The sequence below is a fragment of the Pseudonaja textilis genome, chromosome 9, assembly GCF_049901715.1.
Source record: "Pseudonaja textilis isolate UNSWEBS1 chromosome 9, rPseTex1.2, whole genome shotgun sequence".
Classification (NCBI taxonomy): Eukaryota; Metazoa; Chordata; class Lepidosauria; order Squamata; family Elapidae; genus Pseudonaja; species Pseudonaja textilis.
In genome coordinates this window covers 25,368,312-25,383,408 of record NC_141998.1, presented here as the reverse complement: position 1 = coordinate 25,383,408, position 15,097 = coordinate 25,368,312, and the positions used below count along the sequence as shown (strand labels likewise).

General features: G+C 43.5%; 1 protein-coding gene across 1 annotated transcript in view; it reads right to left on the bottom strand.

Moving 5' to 3' along the window:
- Positions 1 to 15,097, bottom strand: part of SIK2 (salt inducible kinase 2) — a 58,176-nt gene that overhangs the window by 29,486 nt on the left and 13,593 nt on the right. Inside the window, 2 exon segments of the mRNA XM_087939218.1 lie at positions 7,605 to 7,668; positions 12,244 to 12,360. Of these exon segments, the coding sequence (XP_087795344.1) occupies positions 7,605 to 7,668; positions 12,244 to 12,360 (181 nt within the window).

The window sequence follows — 15,097 nt, the reverse complement described above, 5'->3', positions numbered from 1 at the left end:
TAAACTACCATTGCAGAGATCTATGCCTTTATGTATCATTAATCAATTTAGCACTTGCACACGTAATAGGCCCTTCCAACCGCCTCCCACTTGTAATTAACTCTGTTGTTTTTGCTTTAGTCATGTTGGTTTCCAGCTGGGATTGCTTGTCTCTATGACGTGTTATAGGCTTTATAGGTTTATATATATATATATATATATATATATATATATATATATATATATATATATATAGGCTTTCCTAGAAAACATGTAGCTTACACACACACACACACACACACCCCACAAACGGAGGTCACTCTTAACCTCCAACCTCCTTAAGTCAATTTAATTGGGGTAATTCAGAAGAACTGGAAACCATCTCAATTTCAAAGAGAACAATAGCTGGAATAAACAGGTCTTTCACTTGGAAATGAGGCCGTTTCCTGTCCTGCTTAGAGCAGCACAACCCCCTCGGTTCTCATTTGCAAGAAATCCCAACGTGGGACAACGATTTGGAACAGGCTGATGTATCCCAGGGATGACGACTAAACAGGAGTCCAGGCCAATGAAGATACCAGCTGCATGAACTTTCCTTTCTCGAGAATTTCCAATTTCTCTCTCTCTCTCTCCTCCCCCACCTTATTACTACGTATTTGCCCGCTAGGAAATCCTGGGGAAAAGTTTGTTAAAAAGGAAGCTGAGCGAAGGAAATTAAAATGCATGCGCTTGGCAGACAAGGATATCTTTATGTGCTGGGAAACTGTTTGGAAATGAGCATCAGGGAATCGCTTCTTTTACAGGGTCTTCTGACCATATTCCCCCCCACCCCCAATCGCTGACCACGAGAGGTGCGAACCTTCAAAGAGAAAGCTGGGTTGCCAAACTAGCCTGGGAGAAGTCGATGCTTTGTTCAGTGCCAGCTCGACTCGCAATTCGGGCCTCGGCAAGAAAGGGAAGCCACTGAATTTAGCGTCCTTGGTAGAGATGAACTGGCAGGATTAACAATCGGGTTTTATGAAAGCAAGCAACTTTTTAAGAGACTCCCAAGCGCAACTGGAGCTTGTGACCCAGCAACCGAGGCAGCAATTTGGCTTGCCAACTCTTTACCATTTAAGGAAGGAAAAAAAACAACAGCCTGAATCTACAACTCTGGGTTCAATCAGACAACAAAGTGGGCTAATTTAAGAGGTGTGGACTTCGACGTCCAGAATTCCCCAGCCAGTGCTAACATCTGAAAAACATTGAATTAATGTGGGTTAAGATATGGCCCTTAAGTCTGATTTAGCCAGGATGTCCTAGGGTCTTCTATATTCTTTATTTAAAAAAAAAACCACTCTGAGGAATATCACAAACCCTTGGGGAGCAAGCAGGGTCACAGGCAAAGAAGAATTTCGATACAGATTAACAGAGTTGGAAGGGACCTTGTAGGTCATCTAGTCCAACCCCCTTGACCAAGCAGACCCTTCACCATTTTTGACAAATGGCAGTCCAGTCTTTTCTTGATAACCTCCAGGGATGAAGCTCCCACAACCTCTGAAGGCAACTTCTGTTCCATGGCTTGATTGTTCTCACTGTCAGAAAGTTTCTCCTTGTTTCCAGGTTGAATCTCTCCTTGTTCAGTTTCCATTATTCCTTGTCTGACCTTCAGGTGTTTGGAGAATAGCTTGACCCCTTCCTCCTCTCTGGGGCAGCCCCTTAAATATTGGAAGGCTGCTCTCATGTCTCCCCTGGTCCTTCTCTTCACCAGACTAGCCAAGCCCAGTTCCTGCAACCGTCTATCGTATGTTTTAGCCTCCAATCCCCTAATCATCCTGGTTGCTCTTCTCTGCACTCTTTCTAGAGCCTCTTTTTTATAGTGTGGTGACCAAATCTGAATGCAGTACTCTAGGTGTGGTCTTACTAAGGCTTTACAGAGTGGTATTAATACCTCCCTTGATCTTGATTGTATCCCTCTGTTAATGCAGCTTAGGATTGCGTTGGCTTTTGGGGCTGCCACTGCGCACGGCTGGCTCCTATTTAACTGATTGTCCGCTAAGACTCCAAGATCCCCTTCACAGTTACAGCTACTAAGCCTGGTTTTCACCCAGTTTGTATGTGTCCTTGTGGTTTTTCTTGCCTAAGTTTAAAGGGGAGTAGACCCTTCAGCTGCTGTTGCTTACTTTTCCAACAGAAGTGGGAGAAATCCACAACCAGGAGCTCCAATGTCTTACTTAAGTGCTTCCTATTTACATAGCCTCCTCCAACTATTTGCTTTCTGGATGTGGTTATCAGTACAGACGCCGTACCGTACCTTGCTTAGCAAAAGGGTACATTTGGCAAAACGCGGCACGTATGGCCCAGAGGTTCTTCTCTGATACCATGTTAGATAAACGAAATATTAACCCCAGTCCAGGTTTGGTTTTTCTTCTCCTTATCAGTTCTGAACATTCGCAAGGCTCCCGGGAGAAAGGCGATCGGACAAGTAGCTGCTTCCAACCCTCCCGCTGGAACAGAAGGGGCCGATAAAAGTGACCTTACTCACAACCAGGCCAAACACACACACACATGGTGCGCAAGTGGCCGAGGAAGCACCCTGGCCACAGCTTTGCTCGGGGTATTAAACATGTAAACGTGAGTATTAAACACGCGACGAAATGCCAGGAGTCGGCATCATGTGCAGTTACAACAAGAAAGGTGGATTTAATATAAACCCAACTCGGCGTTGACGAAGGGGGGAAAAAGGAAACATTTCACCAACTATTATTTATTTCTGCTGACTTTTATTATCAACAGTGTCTATTCTGGGCTCTTATAAAATGTCTTTGTACACATGGAACCCTCATCTACCTCCAAGGCCACGGAAATTCTACTTTAGTGGTAAAGCTGCAGAGGAAAAAAAAAGCAAATTGAGAATGACGGGATAACAGAGTCGGAAAGGACCTTGTAGCCTCCGCCTTCCAAAGCCAGGGTACCAGGGCAAGTTTGGGGGCATCACCGGGGGGTTTCCAGCTCCTCGTTCTCCAGTCTCATTGCCACAAGGCAAATGCGTGGAGTTCCACTTGCTCTTCTACCTTTCAGCCATTAAACGAGGACCTCGTCCAAGCCAAGAACTTGGGATTGCCAAGTGCCTCAATTAGAGATAGTCCCCAACTTACGACCATTCGTTTAACGAAAGTTTGAAGTTGCCATGGCCTTGAGAAAGGTGACTTAAAAAGACAACCATCCACATAGGCGATTGGGTGATTTTAAGGCTCTCCCCCCCCCCCCACACTCTTCAGTTCTTCTGTGTTATTATTATTTTTAAATTCATTTGCAAAGAAAGAAAATGCCAATTTCTCTAAAACTTTTTAGAAAGCTTCAGCAGCCGTTTTTCTAAAGCTTTTTTTTCTACTTTTAGAGTTTCTAAAAGATCTAAATAAGGTTACGGGTGATATTTTATGCAACGTGGTGACATAATACATTCCGAGCATGGCTCTGCGTAATTTTTTTTAATACCGGGGAAGACTTCTGATTCACATACATTATGTATGTAATTAAAGAGAGATGCAAATGTTACTGCGCCAGACAAAATGGATCGTGGCCCTTTCAGTTGAAGCATTACCTGCGTGGAACTCCTGGTGGGCAATTTTTAACATTCTTTAAAAAAGACACATTTCCGAAAGCAGGTGGATTTCAAAGAATAAAAGGCCCCTGTTCATTCCTTCCACAATAGCAGCTCCAAGATATATATATATATATATATATAGGTAGCCTCAACTTTCAAGCATTCATTTAGGCAGAGGTCTCCAAACTTGGCAACTTTTAAGACTTGTGGACTTTGCCACACGTAAATCACAGGACTGTGGGGAGGCTGCAGTGGTCATACGTGTGAAAAATGATCATAAGCCACCCTTTTGAGTGTTGTAGCTTCGGTCACTAAACGAACTGTTGTAAGTCAAGGACTACCTGTATTCGAGAGGTCACGCTATTTTTTCCCCCCATCAAATAGAGTTTAAGTCCTCAAAACTGATCCTTTATGTCCAAGTACGGATGTCAAATCTACTTGCTGGTGTGCAAGGCACAACAACGAGGCTTAGTTATGCTCTCTTCAGCAGCACATTAAAGTTCAGAACAGTCGATAACATTACTGATCCTTAATCTCAGTAAAACTGCCAATGTAGAACAGGATATTATATGTTATACCAGAGGAACAACATCCAAAAATGTTCCTGCAGAAAGAGAGAAACTGACCGTAAATCATTTAAAAAAAAAAAAACCACTGATTTTGTTCTGGCACGCAAGCTGGTGCCCCAATGAGGAATTTCCTCTTAAAGAGATTTCTCCCTGAGCCCTGGAAATACTGTACAATCATGCTACACGCACACACACACACACACACAAACACACACACGCATCCCTCCCGAAAAGAATGCTAGGCTCTTCGGGGAGCTGAAAAGCTGTGAAAGCACCACGGGGCCTGCTTTTTTTTTAAATGGCAAAAAGACAGAAATACTTTTAAAAAGGAGAACAACAATAATATTTATCCACCAAGGATGATTAAACAGGGCGAAACCAGGGTGTTCCGACCCAGCTCCCCAAACACGACAAACCCTCTCGATGCGAATTCAAAAGATTCCTTTATTAGGAGTGCCGGCAGCCCGGCAAAACGTCTCTCTCGCTGGTTAACGAGTCCGTCCGTTGGCCCGGAAGATGAATAGTTGTCTACCACACCTTTTCATCTCCACCCCCCTGCCTTTTATTCCCCCAGAACTAGGGCGGGGCCTCACTAGCAGCAGTGGCTCTTCCGTCCCAAGGACCGTCCCATAGATTTCCACTGCTCTCCTCTCCTCTGCCTTCTGTGCAGCTGCGCATCAGGCACTTGACCTAGTTGTTCCTCCTCTTCTTCCTCAGCCACTTCCAGACCTGGGGGCTGTTGACTCTCCATCTGAGTGCCGACGGGTGGCCTGGCCTCCATCTCTCTCTCTCTCTCTCTCTCCTCTCTCTCTCTGCCAGATCCATTCTCTTTTCCCGCTCAGAGCTCCCAGGTTGCCCTGATGAGGGCCCTGACTCCCACGCTTCCACCTCCTCCTCTGATTCAGCTGCTGGAGGGGCTGGTGGCCGACAGACCGCAACACATGGGGCCACCACGCCTTCCAGGAAACCGGCATCCGCAGAGCGGGACATGGCCTCCATCGAAGAGGAAGTGAAGCATGACAAAAATAATCCAAGCTAGCGTTTCTCATTATATGACCATTTTCAGATGTGCAAGGCTGGCTGGGGGAATTCTGGGAGTTGAAATCCACGCGCATCTGAAAGTGACCAAGGGTGAGAAACACAGATCTAACTTCTCCCCCTTTTAGGCTACACAGAAAATGGGCTGAACTGAGCCCAGGAGAACATTCTCCAATCCACTTAATAATGGCGACAACGCAGATACCGCCAAGAATTCTCATCGGTATCTCTCTTCTTAGAAGGGTTTGGAGTCATGTAATGTTCATCCCACTGTCTGAATTTTATCGAAACATTCTGCAGACGCTGGGCCAAGGGAAGGATTAGGCCCAGGGACATGGAATATAACTCACCCTACTAGGAGACCAAACTCTTGTGCTTGTCCTTGGTGTTCTCTGAGTTTGGTGGTTATCAGTAGGTTATCAACCTAGATAACACAATCATTAGCTCTGATGGTGTTACCCAGTTTGGACATGAAACGTCTGCAAGAAAACCACCAAGCTCAGAAACCACAATTCAACCCTGAGCAACAAATCCTCTCTTCTGTTGGGACCAAACTCTGGCTTGCTGCTTGTCTGTCAGGGACCCTACGCAAATTCCTTCTGTGGTTAATCTAGCAAACCCTCAAAGCTATTCTGAACTAGAAACCAAGATTGCAGCCTGACTATTAGTCATCCTCTGGATTTTGTGTTCTGAAACATCCCAACACAAAGAGGTATCCAAGAAATGTGACATTGGAGGAAGTCGCCCTTAGCCATATAATTGATCACGTGCCACTGTTTTTTTGCACAATCCAACGCTAGAACTGGCAATCTTATCCAACGACAACTCAAGATAAAGCTGGGTAATTAAAGGCAGCCTTTACATTTCAGCTCTTAAAAAGACTTCCAGGGTTCGCTTCTTACTCCCTTGTATACCTTATCTGGTTAAACACTTCCAGGACATTCTGATTATTTTGATTACACAGCGGGAACCTTCACATGATCTTTCTCTAATGTGCTATCGTCAGACTGTAATCGTCAGCCAACAGTGCCTTTGGCAGTGTTTTTCAACCTTGGCAGCTTTAAGATGTACGGACTTCAATTCCCAGAATTCATAGCTGGCTGGGGAATTCTGGGAGTTGGAAGTCCACACATCTTAAAAGCTGTCAAGGTGGAGAAACATGGCCCTTCAGGATTCCGTGCAGAACAAACGAAGGCAAACTTTGCCCAAAAGAATGAGGCGACAACAAGTTTGACCATGAGGCTTCCAAATAAGGACAAAAATAATATTCAAAGTACTTTGGTTTTCAAAGGAATTCCATGACAGATCTCAGACTAGCCATTTTTTGGGGGGTGGGGGTGGGTGGGAAAGAATAACAGCACCACTGAGTAAGAGATTGCTGAACACACATACATCAAAATGTTTTAGGCTATCTCAAAAGGTCTCAACAAGCCCAATGGGTTTTTAATTTGTTACAATTATTAATTGACAAAATAATCTCTTACATATAGCCTGTAATTGCAAAATTATTCCAGCTCCGCACCTTTTCCAACTTTAAATCCTACGTCAGTTTGAAATGAATTATGCCTCACAAAAGTTTCTACCTTTTAATAAAAGGCGTTAATCCGAAAATATGCAACCTCTTCCTGATTTGGATGACACAAACAGGAAGAATCTGGTACTATCTTTCCAGAATTTTTTTATTAAAAGGCACAAACTTGTGAGATACAGTTCATTTCTCTCTTAAAATGACGACCGTGCCCAACAGCACGATGGGATTGTGCTAGTGAGATTACACATTACCCCTTCGCAGGTGTGTAATTTCAAACTTCCCTTGTGCACCCTGAGTTAAGGAATGGAATAAACATTTCAAAGCTATGCAAGACTCAAAAAAGTTGAACTTAAAGATTGGAGAACGTTTGCAGAACGGATTTTTGCAGGACAATGTGGTCTCCTGAGAAATGATTCTGGAGTCCCAATCAATGGTTATGAATAATAAAAAAAATACTTTTGTTTTAACTGTTGACACCAGACAGCCAAAGCAAATTGTGTTCACAGTGAGATGTTTGCCATTTGCCCTAAAACAGAGCTGGAATGTAGGAATCTGTGTTGTTATGTTCTCGTTGTCATCATCTTAGCCAACATTGCCAATAATCTAAGAGAAGGGAAACTGAAATTTATGAAGCCTGCGCTTCCCCTTCTCAAACAGAGAAACATTTGCAAGGTACAGCATGCCAACGGAAAGAGGAACCATCTTAATTTTGGAACTGAAGATCCCTCAAGAGGACATACTGGAGTGAATAATCTACCGCCCAAAATCCCCCGCCTTTGTTTCTGGACGACCGAGCAGAGGAAAACTTCTGTTTTTAAGAGCAAAGATGATTTCCAAACATATTACGGTCTGCAACTGTTGGAAGAAACCAACGAGCTATTTTTATAGTCGGAAAGCTTACCAAATATTTCTCCATTTTTGGCATATTCTGTCACAAGGTACAGCATGCTTTTGGTTTCCATGACCTGTGAATGAAAGAAATAAACATCATTTTAACTGGCAAAAAGAAAAGGCGGGAGGGAATCCCAGGAGATCTTGAAAACAACTTTTTCAGTATTTTTCCTGAGGTAAATGAAACACCAGAGGTATCGTTACACGTATAACCATTCCAAATTACTTCCAGAATTTGAAGGTGAAGAAGGCAGGATGGAGATAAGGTTTCTCTAAATCGTTGATTTGAAAGGAATGCCTCGTTACTGGAACACAAACAGCTTTAAGATCTATGGAGGTTTCTCAGAATAAACTGCAAGACGTAGGCTGAAAGTTGTGGGATTTGAGCCAACGTGCCGGAGCAATAACTTCTAGGAGGAGCAGGGGAACAAATGAAATCCATAGTCCTGAATTCTGCATCGCTCCTCGACACATCTAGCACTTATTGTGGGATGCCAAATATAAGAAAACAATGCCAAAATACTTTTAGTCTTGAAGACAGAGACAAGATAAATCACTTGGCGCTGAAATGTTTAGATCTGTTTTTTTTTTTTTTTTTTTCTGGGAAGATCTGTCTCGTTAAACAATTCTCCAACGGCTTTTGCACAGAATAGGAAGGCAAATAAGAACGGCAGCACAACTTTTGAAATCTTGCAAGAACAGAATATTCCTGTTGAGAGTTCCTGCCTGTCAACTGTATTCTTATCCAGGATAATTTGGGGTGAAGAGAAGACAGCATTGGTCAACTGGGGTATTTTTAGATGATCCAACTAGATCAGTAACGATTTCTGTCTCCCAAGTGTTTAAATATGAAAATGAGAGAATTGGATGGAATCCACAAAAGTTTATGCCAGAATATGTTCATTTGCTTTCATGCTATCACAAGACACTTCCAAGAACTTCAAATATTTTTCTCCAAATCGAACACAGACTGCAAACCCTCATGTCGGGCAGAGAGAGCGACTGGTGTGTTAGTGAATAATCATCTCACTTAGAATGTTAAAACAGCCGGGCCGCTTCTTAGGCCAAAGGAGAGACTGAAAGGCTTTTAATAAAGGCAGAAAGTTGGGAGAACTGCAAAGCTTGCAGGATTTTTCCTGGGCCTTGAGAAAGTTTGACGTCATGCCCGAAGTAATCTCTTGATCAAAGGTAGGCATCGACGTTCTTGTTCACCGAAGGAACAAGTTGTGGCCACGGGGAGGAAACTCTGCAGCTACAAGATGTGCAAGGATGGTGAGCGAGGGCTCTAGCACATTCAGGCCAGGCCTCCTGACGCACACAATTCAGCAAACTCTCCAGTGCAGTTTCTCTGGTTGAGATAAAAGATGCCAGCTCTTCACCATAGCTGGTTAGAAGAGAACGGGTCTGTCTGGCTGTCTGTTTGTCTATGTATCTATCTATGTATGTGTCTGCCTGCCTATGTATCTATCTACCTACCTACCTACCCATCCATCCAATCAATTTTATACACTGTTTACAAACACTATAACACTATAAAATATAAAAACGTGACAAACAGCACAGTTAAAAGGAGAAATTAAAAAGTTAAATTAAGAAGTTAAAAGGAGAATTAAAAAAAAGATTAAAATTAACAAATTAAATATAAAAAAAGCAGAGTTAAGAAATCAAACCAAGGCTGAAAAGATTTACATGAACTACCACACAGCCCCTAAGCTGTGAGGCTTTTGATGAAAATGTATTTATTGGTAAAATCACTGGAAGGATTAATTGGTTAATTGGAAGTCGAAGAAAGTCTCAACTGCTCCATAACAAAAGCAAAGACTTTTTTTAAAGCTGACTAAAAGAATAATGTTGACAGCTGGGCTGCTTTGTCCAGAAGATCTTAAGAGCATGAAATAGTATTATGTTGATTTTTTTTTAATGATCTGGATCGTTCTCTCATTTCAAAATTCATGTTCAAGTAAGCAAGCTGTTCGTTTTATAATATCGCCATTAACTGCTTGATTTATAGCGAACTTTCAATATTGAGAGATGATTTTAATAAAAGCACAAGCCAAACATTGTTAAAACAAATATTTCTTCTTTAAATGGCGGGGAGGAGGTCTTTCCTTCTTGAGCTTCAACATTTAATACGAGTAATTTGTTAATGACATGGGGCAAGCTAATAAAAAGAGTCCTAAGCGAGAACTTTACGTCGGGATTTACAATGACTGAATCCGGTGGCATCTGGTGGCTCACAGCGCTGCTTCTGAAAAACTTTGTTCATTTGGCTGATTCATGTCTGCGATTTGCTCCTGAATTACTTGTCTTCCTTGTCAGCGCTTAAAACTTCTATTCTTGAATTTTGGCTCACTCCATGGTGAAGTCTCAACTACTTCCTACTTCGGTTCTACAACTGGCTGTCAGCGTTTTGAACATCTGGTTGTCTGACGAGAAAAAACATCTTTTGTTAAGCAAGTGGTGCTTAACTGTTAAAGGGGCATAACGGAGTTTCCATATCAATGTTACATAAATTCCTGATTGCTTAATACTATGTGTGTGCATATGACCCACGTAGGATAAAAGATAATATCAATGCTAATGGAGACTTGGTGCCCTGAACAAGTCCTCAAGGAGGTTTCTAAGATATTTACTTGATTGGTGCTAAGATGAAATTCTTTTTGGTAGGACAGCATGGAGGAATATAACGAGGAAAGCCATGTTAAAGACAAATATTACACGATCTATTTAAACGTTCAAACGTATTTAAGAGCTATGCTTGTCTGAATGAACTAGATCAGTCTTCAGAGCTTTAACATCTCACCGGTAAATTGGGAGAATCGATAAACAGGTTCCACACAAATTCATATTTGTGGAATAGATGCGGTTTAGCATTAAGTGTAAGCAATCCAAATATTTCATGGGGAGAAACAACGCAATCACTTCTTGGAAACCTAAGTAAACTTTACCTTCCTATTCTTCAAATCAAAGGCAACTATGGTCCTTTTAGGACCTGTTGGACTTCATCTCCCAGAATTCCTGAGTCAGCCATACATGGCTAGCTCAGGAATTCTGGGAGTTGAAGTCCACAGCTTTAAAGGGGGCCAGAGTTGCTCACCCCTGCTTTAGACCAAGAGTACTCCAACGATGAAAAGGGAAGAACCGGTTTTTGAAATCCTGCCGTTCACTGTTCCACCTTAGGAAATTGCGGAGTCGAGAATCGCTCTACTTGAACACGCAGATGCAAAGCTATTCAGGTCAAACTGCAGATTACATAAACAGGATTCTGCAAAAAAGTCCCACTGATCCATATGACCTTATGTTTTAGCGAGAGCCAAAAGCCTCAGGTGACTCACTGCATTCCTAAAGGACTCTAAGCCAGGATTCTTCCCCAACGTGTCTTGTTCCTAAGAAAGTGGACCAATGAATTGTTGCTCCCACTTCACTCTTTCTTCAAGCAGAGGCAGATAAACTAACCGGCAACCAGGATGGAAAAGTTGCCAAGCACCTGAATTTCGATCATACGATCATGGGGACCACGCTGCAACAGTCGTTAAGTGTGAAAAATAGTCATCGGTCACTTTTTCCAGTGCTGTTGTAACTTTGTAGCGTCACTAAATGGACAGTTGTAAGTCCCTGTTCTAGACCTTCCCAAAATCATGAAGCCAACTCCTTGTCCCAATAAAACCCCTTTTATTTAGTTTAAAGTGAATTCCTCTCTAGCAAAGTCCTGGCCGACAGTCTTTCAAGAGATTTCACAACTACAGGCCTTTATCAGGCTTGGAGAGCTGCCAGGCTGATATCTTCCAAACGCCACGCTGTAGCAGCAATTACTTGGCAAGAACTCAGGAACAGATTTCATCCTAATGTATTTAGCGAATTGTCTCCTGCAAACCCCACTCCCTTTTCGCTCCTCTTTATTCCCTATGGGAGGGGCCATTCACTGTCCACCTGAGCCTTTACTCCCGAGTTGACCCTTGTTCCTTAACTGTTCCCTTCTCCTAGCAGCTCTGCACATTCGCACACTGGGAACAGGCTCCAGCTGTTCTTCTGCCCCACTGATCTCCGACTCCAAAGGCAGCTGATAATTGTCAGACAGCCCTGGCCCCATTTCTGCCTCCGACGCAGAGCCCTCATCAGAGCCTTCCCCAGACTCCAGGACTGGCCCCTCACTGTCCGAGTCTGCCGCCAGCTTTGCCGGCTGCTGGCGGCCACAACAATCCATCTGTACTTGCTAACAATCATAAGTCAAGAGTCTGGCATTCTGAAGAACTGCTGCTGCGACCGATTTTCCAAACCGAACAGAATTCCTGCAGTCTAGCCTAAACCGATTAAAAACTCTGTGCCTTTCAGCAATAACTGAGCCAACAATTTTAAGGCCAGCTCCCCTTGGCATTTTGTTACTGAAGTCAAGGGTAGTTCAGGCTTGTGAATTCATGAATTATTCAAAGCCAGTTGTTAACATTCAAAAAAGGATGAAGTAAAAAAACTAACCTTGAAGGATCTGAAGTATCAAATTGTTTCCAGATTTGTACACAGGGATGAATTAATTACTACTTACTAATTCCACCAACGGCAACCAAGCATTGGATAAATTTATGACTGGTAAAAAGGTTTGAGTTCCCATCACATTTTAATCTTCAGATTCTACAGGCAAGAGGGTGACATACCTGATAAAGCTTGATAATATGTGGATGGTCCAGCATTTTCATGATCTGTACCTCCCGGTAAATTTTCTCCAGGTTGACAGAATCGAGCTGAGATTTGTCGATGATTTTTATTGCCACCTAGAAAGACACAAAAACAAGGGATGATGTCAACCCTGCCTTCACAAGCCACTTCACCAAAGGACAAAGTAACTGCTACCACCCAGTTTTGACTTGAGGGATGCATTGACTGTGCTCTAATATTAAAACACTGCATGAAGAAACATCAAGGATTTTGGAAGGGGTGGGTATGTATTGAGTGGGAGCAAATATTATATTGTATAGAACCCAATGCTCGAGCTGATAGAAGTTGGTTCAAGAAAGAATGGAATCCACACTCACTGGCCAACGCATTTCTCCATAGCAACCTGTTTCAAAGACTTCTCCCAACTCCCTTAAAGCAGATTTTGAGAATATATGGGGAAAATGAGGAGTTACACAAGCAGACTTCTTCCATTCCCATGACACTGGATTCCCCTAATTTATCTCATTTGATTTATTCTTACAGCTATCCTGCTGTGGGAGAATGAGTGGCAGAAGCTAGGGGCAGAGTGAAGAGAGGGACCAGCCTAGAGTCCCTACATAGTTACAAGCAAGATCTATCCAACCTTCGAGTGCTGTTGGCCCTTACCTAACTCTTAACAAGCGTGGTGGCGCAGTGGTTAGAGTGCAGCACTGCAGGTTATTTCTGCTGACTGCCGGTGCCTGCGATTTGGCAGTTCGAATCTCACCAGGCTCAAGGTTGACTCAGCCGTCCGTCCTTCCAAGGTTGGTAAAATGAGGACCCAGACTGTTGGGGGGGAAATATGCTGACTTTGTAAACTGATTAGAGAGGGCTATGAAGCAGGGTGAAGTGTTATATAAGTCTAAGTGCTATTGCTATTTTCCTTCCTTCCCTTTAGAATGCAGTATTGCAGGCTAATTTTGCCAACTGCCAGGAGTTCGATCCTGACCAGCTCAAGAGTGACTCAGCCTTCCATCCTCCAAGGTTGGTAAAATGAGGGTCCAGATTGTTAAGGGGCAATGGGCTGTCTCTGCAAACTGCTTAGAGAGGGCTGTCAAGCACCGTAAAGCAGTATATAAGTCTAAATGCTATTGTTATTAATCTAGATTAGAAGATTCCTGTGCAAAGACTACAGCAATAAATTGACTACAGCAATAAATTGATGGAAGCTAATCGGGAGCATCAACTCTTATTCTATTTGTGCTAAAATGGAAAAGAATGCTTTAAAGTGAGATTTAAGTATTATCGTGGCAGCCTGGGACCACAAAGTAGAGCCAGCTTTCTGAGGTTTATCATGGAAGCAAAGGATACGTGAGCAAACGACTGTGGCCGAGATAGGAGTCAGAAAACAAATAAATAAACCAGACATTGCTTCACACCAAACGTGCCTCAAAGGTTGCTCCTATTAAAAGGACATGACTAATATGTTGTGCATTAGTCATACGTTTAACTCACATTCTCTGGGCTTGCAGAAGGAATCCCCCCACCTACTAATCCTCAGAGACGGGGAAAAAAGTTCTTTAACATATAAAACTGTCCTTTTAAGAAAGTGCAATTAGAAAGCAAAATCAATGGGGTTGACTTATTGCACGCTTTCCATTTTAACTATGATGAATGTTTTGGAAACTTAAAAACCCATACAGGTAGTCCTTGACTTATAATTGAGCCCAACATTTACGTTGTCAAATCAGACATTTGTTAAGTGAGTTTTCCCCCATCTTACGACTTTTCTCCCCGTGTTTGTTAAGTGAATCAATGCAATTCTTGAATTAGTTAGACAGATGTTAAGTGAATATGTTGACTTTTTTGGTTGTCAGAAGGTTGCAAAAGGGGATCACATGACCCCAGGACACGGCAACCGTCATAATAAGAGTCAGTTGTCAAGCATCAGAATGTAAATCACATGACCATGGAGATGCTGCAACGGTCATAAGTGTGAAAAATGGTCCTTTTCCATAGAGCTGTCTCGAGTGTCCAGGTCGGGAGGAGCTCCAGTCTCGGCTCTCACAGGCTGAGCTTGAGATTGAGGCACGCCTCTCACCATCACATGGTCCTCCGGGCGCGCCCCAGTTTTTTGCTCAGCCTCGTGGCAGTCAGGCTGGTTTTCCTTTTGCTCCTGGTCGTTCTAGCACCTTGTGTTTTCTTTTTTTTTGATCAACTTGGACTCTCAGACAGCGCAGGAAACTGAGGTTTGAGCTCCCTAGGGAGCCTTTTTCTTCTAAGGGGAATTGTTTCACTATCCTTTTAAGGGAGAATCCAGCGCTTCGAGCGCTGCCCCCCCTCCGATTGCTGCCTTTTCGCTCCGTGCGAAGCTGCATCGTTTCTTTCCTGCCTGGTTTTGTTCTTTGGCCGTTTCCCCCCCACGAACGCCCTCTAACCCAGGGAGATGCTTCCCTGCCTCTCCCAGGTACTTCTTTGTGGCCTCCGGGTCTTTTTAACTTCTCCTGGGTGATAGCCGCCGCTGGGGATTGCCTCGTCATTGCGCCCTCCATTTTGGGCTCCCTGTGGTGTCAGCCATCTTGGGAGTGGCAGGAGTCGCCGCCATCTTGTGTGTGGCCGCATGGCCGGGCGCCATTTTTCAGAGGCCTATAACAGGGTTTTTCTTAAGGTTTTATAGGCAGACTCCGGACTGCCTATATCCTTGCCTGTTTGCGCTTAGTTTCTATCAGGCTAACCAGGGCTAGTTGGCTCTGTAGCCCTTCCCCCAGCAGGCGAGTTAGCAGCTCTGCCATCCCCCTTCCCCGGTCCGTCCGGCAGGGGTAGCTGCCTGGCGTTCAACTTTTGGCTAATTGGCTTCTGGGCTAGGCCCTGCTG